The sequence below is a fragment of the Zalophus californianus genome, chromosome 5, assembly GCF_009762305.2.
Source record: "Zalophus californianus isolate mZalCal1 chromosome 5, mZalCal1.pri.v2, whole genome shotgun sequence".
NCBI classification, from domain to species: domain Eukaryota; kingdom Metazoa; phylum Chordata; class Mammalia; order Carnivora; family Otariidae; genus Zalophus; species Zalophus californianus.
In genome coordinates, this window is record NC_045599.1 from 8,312,099 (window position 1) to 8,331,324 (window position 19,226).

At 42.0% G+C, this 19,226-nt stretch overlaps 1 protein-coding gene across 10 annotated transcripts in view; it reads left to right on the forward strand.

Annotated features, from left to right (window-relative positions):
* TRIM58 (tripartite motif containing 58) overlaps positions 1-19,226 on the forward strand; it is a 65,255-nt gene that overhangs the window by 40,847 nt on the left and 5,182 nt on the right. For 2 of the 10 annotated variants that reach the window (XM_027606476.2, XM_027606477.2), the window contains exons 2-10: positions 1,633-1,758; positions 5,474-5,608; positions 7,169-7,320; positions 8,927-9,450; positions 11,804-11,899; positions 13,185-13,415; positions 14,599-14,692; positions 15,973-16,045; positions 16,143-16,243. In XM_027606476.2, coding sequence (XP_027462277.1) covers positions 9,028-9,450; positions 11,804-11,899; positions 13,185-13,415; positions 14,599-14,692; positions 15,973-16,045; positions 16,143-16,243 — 1,018 coding nt within the window. In that variant the 5' untranslated portion in view covers positions 1,633-1,758; positions 5,474-5,608; positions 7,169-7,320; positions 8,927-9,027. The remainder of the gene's footprint in view (positions 1-1,632; positions 1,759-5,473; positions 5,609-7,168; positions 7,321-8,926; positions 9,451-11,803; positions 11,900-13,184; positions 13,416-14,598; positions 14,693-15,972; positions 16,046-16,142; positions 16,244-19,226) is intronic. The other 8 variants (XM_027606482.2, XM_027606485.2, XM_027606479.2 and 5 more) reach the window with 7 other exon arrangements.

A 19,226-nucleotide genomic window follows, 5' to 3' on the forward strand; every position in this document is an offset into this window, starting at 1 on the left:
ATCTTTTAAGAAAAAGAGTTAGAAAAAGTAAAGAAAAAGAAGTGGAGGTATTTCTTCTGATTTGAAGAAGATAAATATGGATGATTTTATAGATTAAATAGTTTTTTTTAATATTTTATTTATTTATTTGACAGAGAGAGACACAGTGAGAGAGCGAACACAAGCAGGGTAGGGGGAGAGGGAGAAGCAGGCTTCCTTCAGAGCAGGAAGCCTGTTGCGGGGCTCGATCCCAGGACCCGGGGATCATGACCTGAGCTGAAGGCAGACGCGTAATAACTGAGCCACCCAGGTGCCCCGAAATTCGTTAAATTCTTAATTGTGGTAAAGTACATATTACATAAAATTTTGATAGGAAGGGGTAGAGCTGACTGGAAATAGACTCACCCCTCCTTCTTCCCTCTCCCACCTACCCCACATAGGTGGGCCAACCATCACAATAAAAAGTTGTCACTTAGTAAGAAGAAACGAGTCAGTTTAGAATTTTTTTTTAAGATTTTATTTATTTGACAGAGAGAGACACAGCGAGAGAGGGAACACAAGCAGGGGGAGTGGGAGAGGGAGAAGCAGGCCTCCCGCAGAGCAGGGAGCCCGATGTGGGCCTCGATTCCAGGACCCTGGGACCATGACCTGAGCCGAAGGCAGATGCCTAATGACTGAGCCACCCAGGTGCCCTAGATTAAATAGTTTTATGAAAGAAATTAAAATTGCTATATTTCATCTTTAAAGGAGAGATGCCATTAACAGATGGTGCCTTTAGGGAAATATATTTTGGTCCAATAAAAAGACATTCTGAAACTCAGATTTGATATTGTTCAAACACAGGGAATATCATCTCTCGCTTAGGCATTATACAGGCAAATAATTACTGAATATAGATAAGACAGACATCCAAGTGTTTTGGGAAATGTAATTCTGTGACCTCATAGACAAAGAGTTATTCTGAATTAAATCAGGGGCACCGTTTGCTGACAACATCTAAATTTAACTTTGCCAGTATCATACTGTCTTTGTAGAACTGTAGAAATGAGGTGGTTCCCGAATGCATTCATCACCGATCCTTATTTCCTTTTTTAAAGATTTTATTTATTTATTTGATAGAGAATGAGAGATAGCACGAGAGAGGGAAGAGGGTCAGAGGGAGAAGCAGACTCCCTGCTGAGCAGGGAGCCCGATGTGGGACTCGATCACGGGACTCCAGGATCATGACCTGAGCCAAAGGCAGTCACTTAACCAACTGAGCCACCCAGGCGCCCCACCGATCCTTATTTCCAAAGTAGACTCACCACCTCCCTCAACTCCCCTTCTAATCCCTTAACACTGCTCACCTCTGTTAGGGACTTAATGTGTGATGGGTGGAGACAGAATTCTAAGTTCATGAATTTAAATTATATGCACAGTTATTTTCAAATTCTACTTAAGTTTTTTATAAAGGAAGAATGAGGATCATCCAAACATTGTATCTCATTGCTTGCTGCATTCTCTACATATTTATATGATGTGGTGGGGCCATTATGGGTATAAGGAATGCTTTGTGCAACCTGTGCCAAACAATGATTGGTCATACTGTATTTTTTAGAAATCTTTAATGTCCAAGGACAAACTTGGGCAATGCATTATTTTTTTTTTTTATAGAACTACCCTCTAGAATCAAGTAACTGAAAAACTGATGAAGTAATTGAAACAACCAGCTGAAGATAATACCCAATGTAGAAATCAATAATTATTCTTTTCAAGACAGCCATGTTTTGAAATTAGCAGGTAATTTGCTATTATTTTGATAAACCCCCTGGCATATAATTATGAAGAAAACCTTCACTTTTGAACATTTCCATGTTGGACACACAGTGGAAATAAGGAAATTCAGAACAATTAGCCCCTGCACACAGTTGAACAGATGATGTCCCCAGCAATTTGCATTTTCCTTTCTTTCTCTCGGGTGCATTGTATGACTGAATGGTGAAGGCTTTGGACAAGCATTTGTTGAATATGTGTTAGATGCCAGGCACAAAAACCCATACAAGCCTTATAAAAGAACCCGTTTCACCCACAAAGACAGGTTTACATAACTCACCAGGGTCACCTGAGGGTTTTTGAAGGACATAATATCACTCACCAGGGTCACCTGAGGGTATTTGAAGGACATAATATCACTCACCAGGGTCAGAGCACCAGTGTTTGAATGCAGGTCTATTTCAGCTTCAAATCCACTGTCTTTCAGTGTCATGCTCTGCTTTTAGGGCAATTCTGGGAATTGTACATGCTATTTCAGTGGAATCAAGCTCAAAGAACACCAAAGGAAATGAGTAAATGTTAGTTATACTAATGATAGAAGGTTTGTTATCCTGCTTGGTAATTCAGAAGCTAGCACAAGAGACAAATGAGGGAGAGACTTATTATACCTGCATGAAAGAAAATTCCTACCATGGAAGTGGTGGGGTGGGGTCTGAACAGGATAGGTAGTTGGGAAAATCCTCCTCAGGGGACTAGGAAGAGTGTTCAGATGTAGTACCTGGGCCTGATACCACAACATTGATCTAGGAAAACCTGCTTTCCAGAGATATTTCACCTTATAACTGTTTTCGGTCTTTTAAATTTTACTCTTAAAAGGCCCAGCTCTGATATTACAGGTATTCCCCACTTTTTGAAAGTTTGAATTGCTACATTTCACTTTTATGAGAGACTTACATTAACATCTGCTTTTACAAACCAAAAGAAATCTGACGAGGATTTTTGCTTTTACAAAAGAGGTGGAAAGCAAAACTAGCATTCAGTGTTTGTTTTTGCAGAGAGCAGTTTCAGAGGGGGTACGCGCCCTGAGCAGCAAGGGTAGCCCCACAAAGCTCACTCTCCAAGACCTACACTGGGCATCAGGCCACCATAGCTTTGCACTTTGTGAGCATCTGTGCTTTATCTTGATTTGTTTTGTGCATTTGTCAGCAAAATGCATCCCTAGGTATCAGAAAAACCTAGAGGTTGTTTTGGGGTCTGGAAATGCTCAAAAATGTTCTGTGTAAGTTAATGACGTTTGCTTCTTTTTATTTTATGTATCCACTTAACAATGTTTTTATTAACTTCAGTTAGGCAGCATATAGTACGTCATAAGTTTTTGTTGTAGTGCTCAATGATTCATTGGTATGCATTTTGGTTCACAAAAGGTTTCATATGAACGCTCCACTTTGGGGAAGAACGTATAACTTCTTTATTTATACTTTGAGGATGTATTTGCTTATTTAAAAAATAAGGTTAAACTTTGCAATTTTTTTTTTCTTTCTTTTTTTCTTTCTTTCTTTTTTTTTGTAATTGAGTGCTTTGTGTCCAGTCTTGGGAAACCCTTTTCAAATATCACCGTGAATTCTTCCAGATTTCTCTCCCAACCTGCCACTAAGTAAAACAATGCATATGCCCTTTTCTCTTTCTTTAAATCTTTTTTTTTTAAGAGTTTATTTATCCATTTGACAGAGCAGGGGGAAAGGGAGAAGCAGACTCCCCATTGAGCTGGGAGCCCAACATGGGGCTCAATCCCAGGACCTGGAGATCATGACCTGAGCCGAAGGCAGACGCTTAATCATCTGAGCCACCCAGGTGGCCCTCTTTCTTTAAATCTTATAGAAAGCAGGAAAAATTCTCCTCTTTGACTCATGCTTTTCCTTTTTACGCTATAGTGTGTTTGTAGAAGACTCTTGAAATCACAGACATTCTTAGCGTGGGGCATATCATGATGTGCTAAGCATCAAAGCCTATTTTGTGTCAAAGCAATTTACAACAATAGCACTATAAGAAACACTAGATTCCATACTAGGCCATTAATTGCAAATGTGTGAAAGTCTATATATATATGGAAATGCCTCTGCTTTTTCTTAAGTATTTTACATAGACTGGAGATAGAAAAAGGAGTCAAGATATTGCACTCATTGAAGAGTCTTTCACAGGCCTGGCTTGGAGGTATGGCCCGAGAGGCCTAGAAGATCTGTTTTTACATTTATTGGATATACAATAATGAGATCTATATAAATACAGTTGCGTTCAGGCTACCTCTACAAGCTGGGAGAAATTCATATGTCCCATTTTACCCCATACCCCCAGCCACACTGGAACATCCCTGAGGATAGGCAAAGCCTCTAATTCACAGTGACCCTTAGGGCTTCAAAACCCAAACCACTAGGAAAGACAACCACAGGGTATCACATTCTGTGACAATCACTGAAAATCTGTCATCAGTGCCCATTTCCCACAAATAAAAATCTAAACATATTCATAGAACATGCAAAACTGGTCATCAGCTGGTCTTTTCCCTGGTCACAGCTGGACCAGGAACCACGTCAAAGTACTGGACCTTCTGAGACACACAGTGTTCTTTCACACCTCACTGGGTTTTGCACTTGTGTTTATTCGGACCAGAGACCCGTAGAACTACAGAGGCTGGCTGGCCATTCCAGATCTCCCTGGAAACTATATTCCAAGAGGAGCTCCCTTGTGAACCTTTTCTCCACATGCTTCATTCTGGTTGGCCCATTTGTCCACCCTCATGGGTGCATCTGGGAAATTCTGCCACTACCTTGTTATTCGGTCCACGTGCCAGTTCTATCCTATGGCTGGATATAAGCTCTGGGGTCTTCTTCTTAATTAGCTCTGCATTTGATCCCAGTACCTGGTGCCTAGCTCCTAAAACCATTTGTGAAAGGAGGAATACCATACATGCACTGGTCTGCAGAGCACACTAGGATCATCACCAAACACTAGACATGGAAGTTAAGACAGGGTCTGTTTCCATTCCTTGCATTTGTTACATCTCAAATTTCTCATATCTAATATATGCATGGGGTTTACAATATTTTTTTTCAGAGAATGATTGCAGATCTCACATGGGACATTGTATTTATTTATTTATTGCAGAAGCTATACTGGACCCTTACTCTGTGCAGTCTGAGTGAAGGACTTTGGAATAAAAATATGAACAGGGTACATCTTTTGTCCTTAAGTCCCTCAAATTACTCAAAAGAAGATTCTAATGTAAATCACTTTTTAAATGTAGCATTACTACATAAATCTACCTTTGCACATACAGGGAATGGAGCTCACATGTGCGGGAAACTGGCCAAGGGGTGGCATTTCTCCCACTGCACCATCCAGTGTCTCCGACACCCTTTGTCCTCCCTTAGAGTCATGAGGACCTTCTCTGGTTTAACTCTTCCCGGATTCCCTCCATGGAAACAGAGGTGCACTGGATGCAGGTGCCCCTTACCTAACTAGGGAAAGTTGAGGCTGTGTTGACAGAGGACGTTTGAAAACCTTAGCTCAATAAATCACCAATGCAGTCTCTGGGGGAAAAGAAACAATAATAATGCAGAGTGTAACTGCTGAATGAAAACCAACCAAGATCCTTTTAAAAACCACAAACAGGAAGGAAAGTGCTGTGTCAGCGGCTGTTGCTTTTGATGTTTGAACTTTTTTTTTTTTTTTTCCTGTGGAGTAGAAGGAGCTTGGGTGGAGGAGACTGAATCCCCAGAGCTGAGGCGAATGGTGAGGCCCAGGAGAGCTGAGAGTCTTGGTGAGAAGGACAAGGGACTCGGCTAGGGAAGAAAATATGGATGCCCTGGAGACAGGAAAGGTGAGCAGAGAGGGCTATTCAAAGGATGGAGGATCTCATGGTGTCAGAGAAAACAGGACACAAATGGAGAGGGGGACTAGAGAAGGAGTATTAGTGAAAGTTGGGGTGGATTTGGAACTATGCAAACCTGAAAAAGTCAGAGGTAAGAATCTAGGAGGGAGTGCACCAAAATAGGTTTGCATTGACACAAAGAGGTGTTCTATTCACCTTAGAAGAAAGATCATGAGAAAATACAAATTTCAGTTAAAGCAACCCTACTAAACAAAAAAGTGCCACTTTTTTGGTCACTTTCCATAGTATTTGTAAATACAATGAAATCAAATTATAATCCATTCCACTAGTTACCTGCACAGGTGGGCTGCAAGGGAAGCAAATATTTTTCTAAGAACAATGATGGGCACAGACCTCATTCCCCAGCTAACAAGTCTGGAGACAAAACAGAGCTTAAACGCAGCGACCCTAGCATCAGCTGGGGAAGAAATGTCCTCTGATGTCAGCTCACTCACTCAGCCTCACCCTGCTGAAGACTGCTGCGACCCCCAAACCGGAAGCCAGCAAGCTCCTCTTAGCCTCTAGGAATTAGGAAATCTACATTCACGTGAGCTGTGGTATCAATCCATCCATACATCTGAGCACATATATGGCTTTACTGTCTCCCAATAAAATAGAGATGTTTCCATCATTGAGAGTCTCGGGGATATCAGTAAAAAGCAAAATCGTATGTGTAACATGTAGAAAAATACAGATCTTTTGACATAATATTGTCATCTTTGAAATCCCTTCATCCATTAGCTTCTAAGATAAACCGCACTGATTCTGCTCATTCACTGGTTATTTATTCAACTAGTACTTACTGGGTGTCCAAATATGCAGTCACTCCTCAAGGTCCTGGGGATACAGCCTTGAACAAAAATGAAAAAAAAAACTCTGTCCTAATGCCGCTTCAGTTCAGTCTCATCTTCCATATATCTTGCTGTTTTTCTTTAATTAAATATACTTCCTCCTGCTAGACCCTGTATCCAGTGTGTGGTATCTGTGAGTCCGTCTCACCCTCTGAACAGCAGTGTAGGAGTGGAACTAGCAACATCCTCCTATCTTAGAGGTGGACATGGCCTCCCCTAAACCCCCTTAGCCACAAAGTGGCACAGTCTTCAACCTGGGCCAGCGTCTGCTTCTCTACTGAGGAGCCCTGCACCCTTTTACTTTCTGTTCTAACTTCACATCTTTGCTGCTTTGCTCACACCTGCATGTTTGCTCTCAAAAAAATCTAGTTTATTTATCCACTGAGCCTTTGGCACATGACCTCAAGCCTTTCAGACCCTGCACACCACCAGAGCTTCAGGCCAAGCCCTCATCCTTAGAATAAGGACCCACAGGGGTGCCTGGGTGGCTCGGGAGGAGAAGCTTCGGACTCTCAGTTTCCACTCAGGTCATGATCTCAGGGTCATGAGATCGAAACCCCCTCCTCGTTGGGCTCCTCGCTCAGCGGGGCTTCTGCTGGAGATTTCCTCTCCCTCTACCCCTCCCCTCACTCACTCACTCTCTCTCTCTCAAATACAGAAATAAATCTTTAAAAAAATAAATAAGGACCACAAACCTCACAGGAGCTCCAAAGACCTGAGTCATCAGTCCCCGCCTCTGGGACCTTATCTGCTGCTACTCATCCTCATCTGGCCCCACACACAGCCCGCCTGGAGGGCTCTGGTCACAGGGTGAGTCCTGCTCCCTCCCACCACAGTTCATGTTTGTGTCCCTGTGACCTCTGGCTGCTGTGTTGCTGGCTTCCCTTCCTGCTTCCCCTCGCACCGGGCCCTTTAGTTGTTAGCTCAGGGACTCCCTGGGACCTTCACCCTAACCCTGCAGGCTAGTTCAGAGTCCTTTATTATATACTCTTGTAGCATTGCTGAGCATCCTTTCTCCCAGCGATTACTTTGTAATTGCCTGCATTCTCCTGATGCATCCTAAGGCTCCTCGAGAGCTGGGACGTAATATGTCTTTTGCGTACCCTTGCGTCTGGGACTCTGGCTACCAACAGACCTTTGCTGAGGCCAGACTGGATGGTTTGGTATAGGCATACGCACCATCACTTCAAACTCAACAAAATGGAAGTTACATTTTGCTCAGTGACAGACACTCCCTGCATTTGCCACCTTTCAGGTGACCTAATGACCTCACCATATTTACTCTGAATAGGGATCACATCCTCTCTTCAAATTATCTTGCTCCTTATGTGTCTTTCTCAGTCTCCCCCACCTCAGAGGTGCGGCAGCGCTGATGGGCCATGCTTGAATTACTCCTTCTGAGGAAAGTGGTAACTTACAGCCTTGTCACCTCCAAAATGTGCTTTGCAACAGTAATAGCAGGCATGCAGTCCTTACAGACCCTCTTTGAATTATGCCAAATATTTATATTCCATATAGTTGCTGGGTTATACTAACCTGTCATTATTCTACATGTATCTATCCAGGCATCTCCACATCAGCTCATCTACTCAGTTCTTTATCATGAGCTAATTAATGGGGGGTAGAAAATTAAAGTTTGGAAAATATTTTAAGAAATTATTGTGCCATATAAAAGCGCCTCGGTGGCTCATTTGGTTAAGCGTCTGCCTTTTGTCAGGTCATGATCCTGGGGTCCTGGGATCCACCCCCACATGGGGCTCAGCAGGAAGCCCGCTTGTCAGTCTCCAGCTCCCCCTGCTCGTGCTCTTTCTGCCAAATAAATAAATAAAAATCTTTAAAAAAGAGAAATTATTATGCCATATAAGGATAAGAAGGCCCTGGGGTAGTTGAGCGCTGTGAATTGTGTAAGACTGTTGAATCACAGACCTGTACCTCTGAAACAATTACTGCATTGTATGTTAAAAAAAAAAAAAAAAGAAGATAGTAGGAAGGGAAAAATGAAGGGGGTAAATCGGAGGGGGAGACGAACCATGAGAGACTATGGACTCTGAAAAACGAACTGAGGGTTCTAGAGGGGAGGGGGTTGGGGGGATGGGTTAGCCTGGTGATGGGTATTAAAGAGGGCACGTTCTGCGTGGAGCACTGGGTGTTATACGCAAACAATGAATCATAGAACACTACATCAAAAACTAATGTATGGTGACTGACATAACATAATAATAAACAAAAGATACAGTATGAGGGATTCCGTTACAAATGTTCCGTTTCCTAGGAGGCCAGGGTGACTAAAATGTTAATTTTATCCTGTAACTGAGGGTTGTCTGAGTTGTAACTTCTCGCCGGGAGTGGCTCATTTGGACTCTTGAACCAGAGCCAGTGGCTAAAACCCATCCTGTGCCTGCTTGCCCTGAGGCAGTAGGGTTCCTCCCTTCTGTGCCAGACAGCGAGGACAGATAGTGCGGGCCGCTGGGGAAGGCAGCGCTGCTATCAGCCGGGCCAGGCGAGGCCAGGCCGGCCATGGCCTCGGGGGCGCCGGGGGAGCGGCTGCGCGAGGAGGCCAGGTGCCCCGTGTGCCTGGATTTCCTGCAGGACCCGGTCAGCGTGGCGTGCGGCCACAGCTTCTGCCTCGGGTGCATCTCAGAGTTCTGCGAGAAGTCCGACAGCGCGCAGGGGGGCCTCTATGCCTGTCCGCAGTGCCGGGGCCCCTTTGGGCTGGAGAGCTTTCGGCCCAATCGGCAGCTGGCCAGCCTGGTGGACAGCGTGCGGCAGCTGGGGCTGGGCCCGGGGCGCATGGGGGTGCGCCAGTGCGCGCGGCACGGCGAGGAGATGAGCCTCTTCTGCGAGGAGGACCAGGAGGCGCTGTGCTGGGTCTGTGACACCACCCCGGAACACAGGAGCCACCACACGGCGCCGCTCCAGGAGGCAGCAAGGTGTTACCAGGTGAGAGCCCTAGGCGCGCTCCGCAGGCCGCAGGTGGAGAGGCCGTGGCTGGGAGTCTGGAGGTGCGGCCCAGGCAGATGAGCGGCCGTGTTAATGACTTGCCTCGGGACAAGCCCATATGATACCATCCTGACCTGAATGACTCCGCGCCCTTCTCGCCCCCCTCTCCCTCACAGCTCACGTTCAGGTGGGAGGTCTTCTTGCCCTACCCTGTGGGAACCCCCTTCTGGGACTTCTGTTCAGGAGCTCAAATGCACCTGGTTCATTTAACCAAATTACTTTAGACTGTCCCTTCCTTCCCCAACCCTTCACTTTGTTCCTGGTTTTCTTCTCCCTGATGCTGATGTTCGGGTTCCAGATTAGAGCTCTAGTGTGGAGCGCTGGGTTATCCAGTTACAGGTGTACAGGTGTACGTTGGTTACAGGTGTACATCTTTATTGTAAATGCTTCCTAATAAGTTGTCTAATGCCTGGTTTTCCGTGGTGCTTATCTCTATGTTAGTCAGTACTGTCACCAGAACAGCCCTGGGTTTTGGACCTAGTGTCTGCGGAACACACAGCTCTGACCGCCTTTAAAGCTTGCAGATGCATGTGCACCCTGAAGTAAAAATCCAGTAGCTAAGTCTGTTCAGCACATATCCAGGGACTGATCCTCAATAAAGAGGTGACTCATATTGGAGTATTTGGCCCCCAAAAGTGGCATCTGTGAAACTCTAATAGAATTCTCCCTACTGGTGCTCTTCAAAAGTTATGTGACATATTCTGATCACATTTAAATTCCCAACATCTGGAACAGCTGTTACCACAAAGGAGGTGGGAGGTCTTCAATCTACCTGCATGTTTAACTGAAGTACTGTCACAATGAAATACATTGTTAACATTGGACTTTCTAAAATTATTATTATTATTATTATTTTAACTTTCATTGTTTTAAATCAAGGTTTTGGGGTATTTCCTACCTCAACTTCCTTCTTGACATACCTGGAAATATCTCTCAGTTTTGTTTTTTTTCTTTTGGTTGTCATCTACAAAATTCAGGTGCCACTTCCTTTCTAGCTACACTTTTGAAGCATGCTATCCCTGCTTTCTTTTTACCCAGAAGTTACCTAAATGTAACATGGCTATATGTAATATGTCTAAAGAAGTTCTTTGTATTTCATTAATCCTTGATTAAATAGCAAATAAATATCTGTTAAACTCCTTAGCCTGTCAGTCAAAACTTCCTAGGGCCCTAAGTTCTATTTCTATACTTCTTGTCTCAGCCAAACATGAGATCCAGCAAAACTAGCCTAATCACTGTTGCCCCCAAACATGCCATATCTTTTTCACCTCCTTGCCTTTGATCACAGTTTCTTCTGCCTAAGGGAGCTTTTTCTCTGTCTATAAGTGTCAGAGTTCTATTTCTTGCAAACATTAAGAAAAATGCCACTTGCCCTATCTTGTCAAATACTTCCATAAATTCTCCTGCTAGTTTATGTGCAGCATTATGGAGACGCTTATAACAGTCTCTTTTAAAGGCAGTTGTTGTGTAAGACTTATTAAATGACTTTGGGAAGAGTTTGTTTCCCCCCCATTTTTTTTCTTAAGATTTATTGAATGACTTAGGGAAGAATATAAAAATGTGTGTATATGTGTATCCATATGGTTGTTCTCTATAGATAACATATATGTGTTTACTTCTAGCAGGGGTTGTAGGGTTGAAAGGAGATTTAGTTTTGTTATTTTTTAAATTCCTCACAAGGTTTATGATATTGTGTATCTTCTTTCCACTTAACAATTAGTAATTTACAAGGTTTCATTTTACCAAATACTAATAAACAATTTTCTTATTATAAAGCAATAAATAATTTTTAAAAGTTCAAATATATAGATATAAGGAATAGCATCACTTGCAACCAAGCACTAGCAGATGCAGTTTCATCTATTGAACATCTGTTGCTACGTAGTTTTTTTATGTATTTATTACAAGCAGTTTTTTTCAAAATTGGTGCCATATTACATAAAATATACTTAATTGACTTTATAATCGTGAATGTTCCTTGTCATTCAGTATTCTGCAGCATCTTATTTTAATTCCATCATGTTAATATAAAATACATTTTTCTCACTCTCCTATTTTTGACATTTGGTAAGTTACTTCTATTTTAAATAATGCTGCAGTGAACATATGTTTAGATAAATCTTTGATTATATCTGGCATTAACATTTAAAAATACATGCATATTTTACTAATCATTAAAGAGGTTGAACATTTTTATGTGCTTAATCGATCTTTGCATTTCCTGATATCCCTGGTTAATATCAGGTACTGAGTTTGGGCATCTATAATGGGTTCGGCACATCTTTCCAAACAGGCAAAGCTCCAGATGGCCCTGGAACTTGTAAGGAAGGAGATAGAGGAGACCTTCACTCAGGAGGCCAACGTAGGGAAGAAAATTGTCATTTGGAAGGTAAGAGAATCTTGGGACTTTTGACAGATCCAAGTTTGGATCATTAAATTACTATTCATCCATCTTCCCTGCTGTACACTTTTGTCTATTTACATAGCTCTAGGGAAACATCTGCGTCATCTTGGATCATCGTGTCCCCTCAGATTATACCACGTATCTGTGTTCTTTATCTCTATTAATACTACCCCAGTCCAAATTATAAAGAAATAGTTTTACTGATCTTGATCGTACTATAACTCACTGCTCCATTCCTAGTACCTAGAGGAGAATCTCATACTGTCATTACTAGTTTAAAATGTGTGTGTGTGTGTGTATTCATTGGACGAATGACATAAATATTTCACAGGATTTATATATATGAAATATACCTAATATTGATCATTTTACATATAGGAGGATAATCTGAGCTTTCAACCTCTTGTCAGTAATCCATATGCATATCTTCTTTTTTTTTAAACTTCATCAGCTTTTTCACTTACCTATTTACACACACACACACAGCGGTTCTCAATCTGTCACTGAACTTCCCCTCTGCTCATGCTCTCTCTCTGTCAAATAAATAAATAAAATCTTTAAGGTTTCACGATTACCATATTACTAAGTAATGTTCATGTTTGTAATCTCTAAACCTTTTTTTTTTTTCACATTTACAAATCAGGTCTCTCTAATCTCTCTTCATAATGATTCAGTTGTTTCCACCCTGTTCTCATTCTAGTGACTACTTTAATGATGTATTTTAACTTCCTTGGGCAACTATTCTATGCTAGTCACTCTGCTCAGCAATTTAATGGATATTTAACCTTAATCCCCATACTCCTTTTCCCCCATGATTTAAATATGGTACAAAAACTTGGAGTGCCTGGGTGGCTCAGTCGTTAAGCGTCTGCCTTCAGCTCGGGTCGTGATCCCAGGGTCCTGGGATTGAGCCCCGCATCGGGCTCCCTGCTCAGCGGGGAGCCTACTTCTCCCTTTCCCACTCCCCCTGCTTGTACTGTCTGCCAAATAAATAAATAAAATCTTAAAAAAAAAAAAAAAAAAAACTTGCCTGTAAAACAGCCTTGCCCCCATGGCCAAATGAGAACTCAAATCCAACTGTCTTTCTTAAACTCTAAATCTGAAGGCCACTTGTCCCATAGAGTGGCCTCTGGTTTCTGCATGTTGCTAAAAACAGCTAATCTGTGGACAGAGCTAAGGCTCTGAGGTCTCTCTGGACATTGCCATCAGCTTCCCTATCCCACACCTGAAGCGCCCCCTGGTGATGGTTGGATCCCCTGTGTCACTCCAGGAGAAAGTGGAAATGCAGAGGCAGCGCTTCAGGCTGGAGTTTGAGAAGTATCGTGGGTTCCTGGCCCTAGATGAGCAGCTACAGCTGAGGCGGCTGGAGGAGGAGGAGCGAGCCACCCTGCAGAGACTCCGGGAGAGCAAGAACCGGCTGGTGCAGCAGAGCAGGGCTCTGAGGGAGCTGGCTGAGGAGCTGGAGGAGAGGTGCCAGCGCCCAGCGCTGGGTCTGCTGGAGGTGAGCCTGGGTCCTCTGCAGCTGGGTCTGCTGGAGGTGAGCCTAGGTCCTCTGCAGCTGGGTCTGCTGGAGGTGAGCCTGGGTGCCTCAGCAGCTGGGTCTGCTGGAGGTGAGCCTGGGTGCCTCAGCAGCTGGGTCTGCTGGAGGTGAGCCTGGGTCCTCTGCAGCTGGGTCTGCTGGAGGTGAGCCTGGGTGCCTCAGCAGCTGGGTCTGCTGGAGGTGAGCCTGGGTCCTCTGCAGCTGGGTCTGCTGGAGGTGAGCCTGGGTGCTCTGCAGCTGGGTCTGCTGGAGGTGACCCTGGGTGCCTCAGCAGCTGGGTCTGCTGGAGGTGAGCCTGGGTCCTCTGCAGCGGGGTCTGCTGGAGGTGAGCCTGGGTCCCTCAACAGAGCACGGGCAGTGTGGGAAACCACGGTGACACACAGCTGCTTGCAACCACAAACCACTTACCACCCTCATGCTTTTTAGGAAAAGGGCACCCTGGCATCTGTTTGGAAAGCGCCTTAATTCTAAGTCCTAGCATCAGAATGAGAAGGGACTCTTGAGAATTGTCTAAAATAGTTCATCTTAGAGACCAAAAATTCATATTTTTAAGAAGATATCTTACCTATAAGGTTAAACAAAAAATGGGCAATCGATGCTATGTTGCCTGGAAAACACTTCTTAAAACCTCACAGTTAATCTATCTGTGGGATAAAGGGCACCCTGGCATCTGTTTGGAAAGCGCCTTAATTCTAAGTCCTAGCATCAGAATGAGAAGGGACTCTTGAGAATTGTCTAAAATAGTTCATCTTAGAGACCAAAAATTCATATTTTTAAGAAGATATCTTACCTATAAGGTTAAACAAAAAATGGGCAATCGATGCTATGTTGCCTGGAAAACACTTCTTAAAACCTCACAGTTAATCTATCAATGATGCTATGCCAATTCCAGAAGTCTTTGGAATCCCATTCCCGTATCAGTAACTAAACATATGAATAATACCTTAAATTGTCCAGCTTGAAGTTTTCCTGTTAAATTTTGTGGCAAACACGGATTTCCTTGTCCATACTGCATGCCCATTCCAGGCACAGTGGGGAGGTATTAAGTGGGTTCCTTGCCATTTGCTCACAGTCTGTTTAGCGGTTCTACAGCAGAGAGACAAAACAGGAAAAATGGAATATTTATTTGTTTTTAATCCTCCAGGAAGTCATCAAAATTCCAAGTGGATTGAGAAAGCCATTGTTGATAATGCATGCATATTATCATGATAGAACGCACTGCAATAGAAGATTTCTGGGTACACTTCATTCTTTCTCATTCCGAGTGACTCATTCAGGAGATTCTCAACTAAGTAATCCATATCCTCATTTAGCAGCTGACCCCCAGATTCTACCTTGAGTTAGCTCCAGACACTGAAAGTGCCATGAAATCTTCATATTAACTGTCTACATAATGTTTACAAGTACAGTGAGTAAACAGCCCTGGTTACATAGTTGGGAGTTCATTAAATAACTGAACTTACAAAGCATTTTTATTTATTTTGTCATAATTCATTTTGTCTTCAATCTCTCTCTCTCTGTAAGCAACACTTAGGTTTATTATTATTATTAATTACTAGGCTCATTTCCATGTGAGCGAACTAAGCATCAGAAAGGAATTAATTTTCTGAATTTCAAACAGTGAATATACACAGAACTTTAGCATTTTCAATAATGATATCCCCTTATTTTACTTTGTTTCCAAAACACAACATTGGAAACAAGCATTTCTTAGCACCAGATAATGTTAAAATGATTTACATTACAAATTTTAGGGAGAATATATTCTAAAATTATTTATTTTTTATTTTTATATCCACCTTTCCCTTTCCTCATCAGTACCAGTAAGCAGCGTTTTACCCCCAAAGGCCAAAAACAAGGCCTGCCGTCCCATAAAAAGTAGTCAGTTATTTTCCTCCTTTTATGCCTTCTCAAAATTTATCTGACAGGAGGCTATTTTTAGAGGGAAAAAGGAAAATGTGAAGCAGGTGGTTTATTTAAATAATCTCCTTTGAGATAAAATGTTGCTGTTAATTAATGATATCCTTTTTTATCCAGTTAGGTAACCCACTCACACATGATTTCATAGCTATGATGTGTGGTGTTTCATAGCATGAGGAATTTGGGGTTTTCTTACAGAGACATTGGGAGTAACATTTTCTGTCTATACCTTTCTCCATCCCTCAAATAAATTCTGAAGATGTTTAAACTCTATTTTTACCTTAATTCCATCTACGCTTGTTACAGAATATAAATCTTTGTTAATATATCCAAATGTCAGAATTACCAATTCAGAAAAATAGTTAAATTGGTTGATATCATTGGAATTAATCTAAACTTTGAGTAGCCTGATTCCATTGTAGTAGAGGCAAACTGATTCTAAAATTATGAGAAAATTCAAAAGCGAATTTTTGGATTTTGTTAAGAGAGATTCTTATCTCCTATAGTTTTATCTTCATACTTAATTATTTCCAATCATTCCTAAAGAGATGTTCATGTTTGTTTTTTCTGTTTGTTTGTTTTTACAATCCGTCAAAAGCATTATGGAGGTGTAACTCACACCTGCTTATATTTCTCTTTTACTTTCAGGGTGTGAGAGGAGCCTTGAGCCGGTATGTTTACTTTCTGAACCAGGGACTGGGTTGGGGGAAGACAAGGAAGTTGGTGGATAAACCCTACTGAGAATTATTGGTTCTGTGCCCTTCTCAGAAGTAAGGATGTCACACAGCTGGAACCGGAGACCATCCCCATGGAGCTGAGGACAATGTGTCGCATCCCTGGGATGAGGGAAATGTTGAGAAAGTTCCAAGGTAGGCTTTGTCTTTGAGCCGGGAGAACTACAATGCCTATGGTTTGGGTGTTACTACAGTTTGTTACTGTACAAGTCTGGCTGCAGTAACAAAACCGAAAGTTTATTTTTCATTTTTTAAGATGTATTTATTTGAGAAAGAGAGAGTAACCCAAGCAGACTCTTTGCTGGGGTGGAGCCTGATGTGGGGCTCGATCTCACAACCCCGAGGTCAGACCTGAGCTAAAACCAAGACTGAGCCACTAGGCACCCCAGCAAAGGTCTATTTTTAGATCATATCATTGGTTTACTAGTGGATTGTGGAGACTTTTTATTTCACCTCATTTCCCTCTGGGACCCGTGCAGATAAAGCCCCACCTTTCTATTGCTGGTCGCTCTGGGAAAGGGTTAGGTTATGGTGGATTAGGCACTGGTCCTACACTAAAGTGGCACACTGGGTTCTCTGAAGATTTTATTAACTACTGTGAGTCACATAATCATGCCAGGTTATAAGGGTGGATGGAAGAGGGCGCTGTTTTCAGAAGAAAGAGAACTGGGATATTTGTGTAAAGTCATAAAGAGTATCAGAGTTACTAACACCCATTTTAGCTACATTTAGTTAGGCTTGAAAGAGTGGTTCATAGCTTATTAGCTGTGATATGAGTAACATTAGTTCCAATAAATATTAATTTCCCTGTTTATAAAATGCTGAAAAAGTGTATTGTTTGGAGGACTAAATGAAACATATTTGAAAACATAGAAAAATCATCAATATAAAAGCATTGCTTTATATCAAATTTATTTTATTATCGTAACTTGATGGGTTGCTTAAATTAGGTAGTCAATAAAGCCAAAAATATTCAGTCAGTTATTTTTATGTAGGAATAAGTGTGGTGACATAAATGAGTTTGTTAGGTCTGATTATGCTGTTCTTCACAGAGTATGGATTCAACATTTGTATTTCTTTTTTTAATCCAAATTATACCCAGCAATGCACACAAACTGTGGCTAAGTACTGGTTTCATTACTTAGAAGGAAGCTTCAGCCCACAATGAGAAAAACCCATTTTAGCCATCCTGTTCAATAATGAGCAGATTAACATATACTAACTGCATGACTTGTTGCAATTTATTACACTCCCATAATCAGTATTCTCTTATTCCCATTTTTTGATGAATTAAATAATGATGGATTAATTCAATAAATATTCCGTATTTTGTCCAGACACAAAATTGTAAGTATTGAAGTATATTATCGAACAATAACAAAAAAAATCCTACAAATCCATAGCCTCGTGTTTTCATGTGTACATATTTACCGAAATTATGCAAAATGCACAGAATGTTGGAAGATGACACAGAATACTGAGAAAAATATTGAGAAGAATATTGAGAAAAAAATAAAGTAAGGATGGCCAGAAGTGTTCAGGTTAGGGCATCTGATTTTGAATTTGACATTCAAGGAAGGCCCCTTGGGGTTAACTCATCAAATATCTAATGTGGAAGAAAACATTCCAGGCAGCAGAAACAATGAGTGTCCAGGCCTGAGATAGAAATATAGAAGATGCGTTCCAGGAACTATGAGGTCTGTGTGGTTGGGTAAGAGTAAGAAAGGGCAGAGTCAGAGAGGCCAAGAAAAGACCAACTAGCACAGGGTGCTATGGGCAGGTCAATGTGACCAGGATGCTTTTACCTTTGAGTGAAATAGGAAGTCGATGAAAAGTTGTAAATGGAGGAATAACATGATTAGATTAATGTTTTGAGAGTCTTACTCTGTATGTTTTATTGAGAATAAATTCAAAGGGGTGAGGCTTTAAGTGGGAAAAGCAATTAGGAGCCTTTGCAATAATTCATAACATGGTAGTATTATCAGAGGTGCTGAGATGTGAAATGTGGACAGAATCTTGGTATATTTCAAAGGTAGAGCTGCGGGTGTCTGGGTGGCTCCGTCGTTAAGCATCTGCCATCGGCTCAGGTCGTGATCCCGGGGTCCTGGGATCGAGCCCTGCATTGGGCTCCCTGCTCGGCGGGAAGCTTGCTTCTCCTTCTCACACTCCCCCTGCTTGTGTTCCCTCTCTCACTGTCTCTCTGTCAAATAAATAAATACATAAATCTTAAAAAAAAAAGGTAGAGCTGGCAAAATCTGCTGTTGGATTAGGTATGAGTTGTCAGAGAAAGAGAAAAATCAGAATGATTCCAGAGTTTGAATCTCCAGAATTGGCATAATGAAGTTGTTAACAGTGATGGTTAAAGCTGCAGGTGTGGGAGAAGAAGGGAGTTGGGTTTTGAACATACCAATATTGTGATGAATGTTAAATATCCAAAGTTTGATGTCAGGTAAGCAGATGATTCTGCAAATACAGTGTTTCAGGAGAAAGGTCTAAGGTAGAGATATGCATTTGGAATCAGTAAGCACATGAATGGAATTTAATTAAAGCAATGATCCAGCCAGCCCAGGAATGCATTGAGAGTGACCTGAGAAAGAAAGAAGAGGTCCCAGTCCTGAAACCATTGGATGGAGAAGAGAGGAAAACAGCAAAGGAGACCAAGAATGAGTGATGAGTAGAGAGGGAAGGAGATTGTGATGATCAGTGTCTTTGGGAAAGAGAAAGGAGGTTTTCCAGGACAAAGGGAGTCTCAACAACATTGAATGCTACAGAAAAGTAATTTAAGGTGAACTCTAATGACTACTCACCAGTGTGGAGGTCACTGGGAAGTTTCCTTTGAGTATTGTTATATCATGATGAACAATTGAGTACGGGAGAGGGGTGGGGGAGCAATTGGAGATAGACCATATTAACAACCGTTTCACAGATTTATTTTCTTATAAATGGATCAAGGAAGTGTGCTAGAGTGGAAATGATGTGTAAAGACAACATATGTTAAGTAGGCCTAGCACAGTTCCATGGAAACCCACATTTCTGTCTGTTACTTATGACCTCTAGAGTTGGGGGAAATTACATAAACTCTGACTCTGAGTCTAGTCATTGATAATGTGGGGTTGAT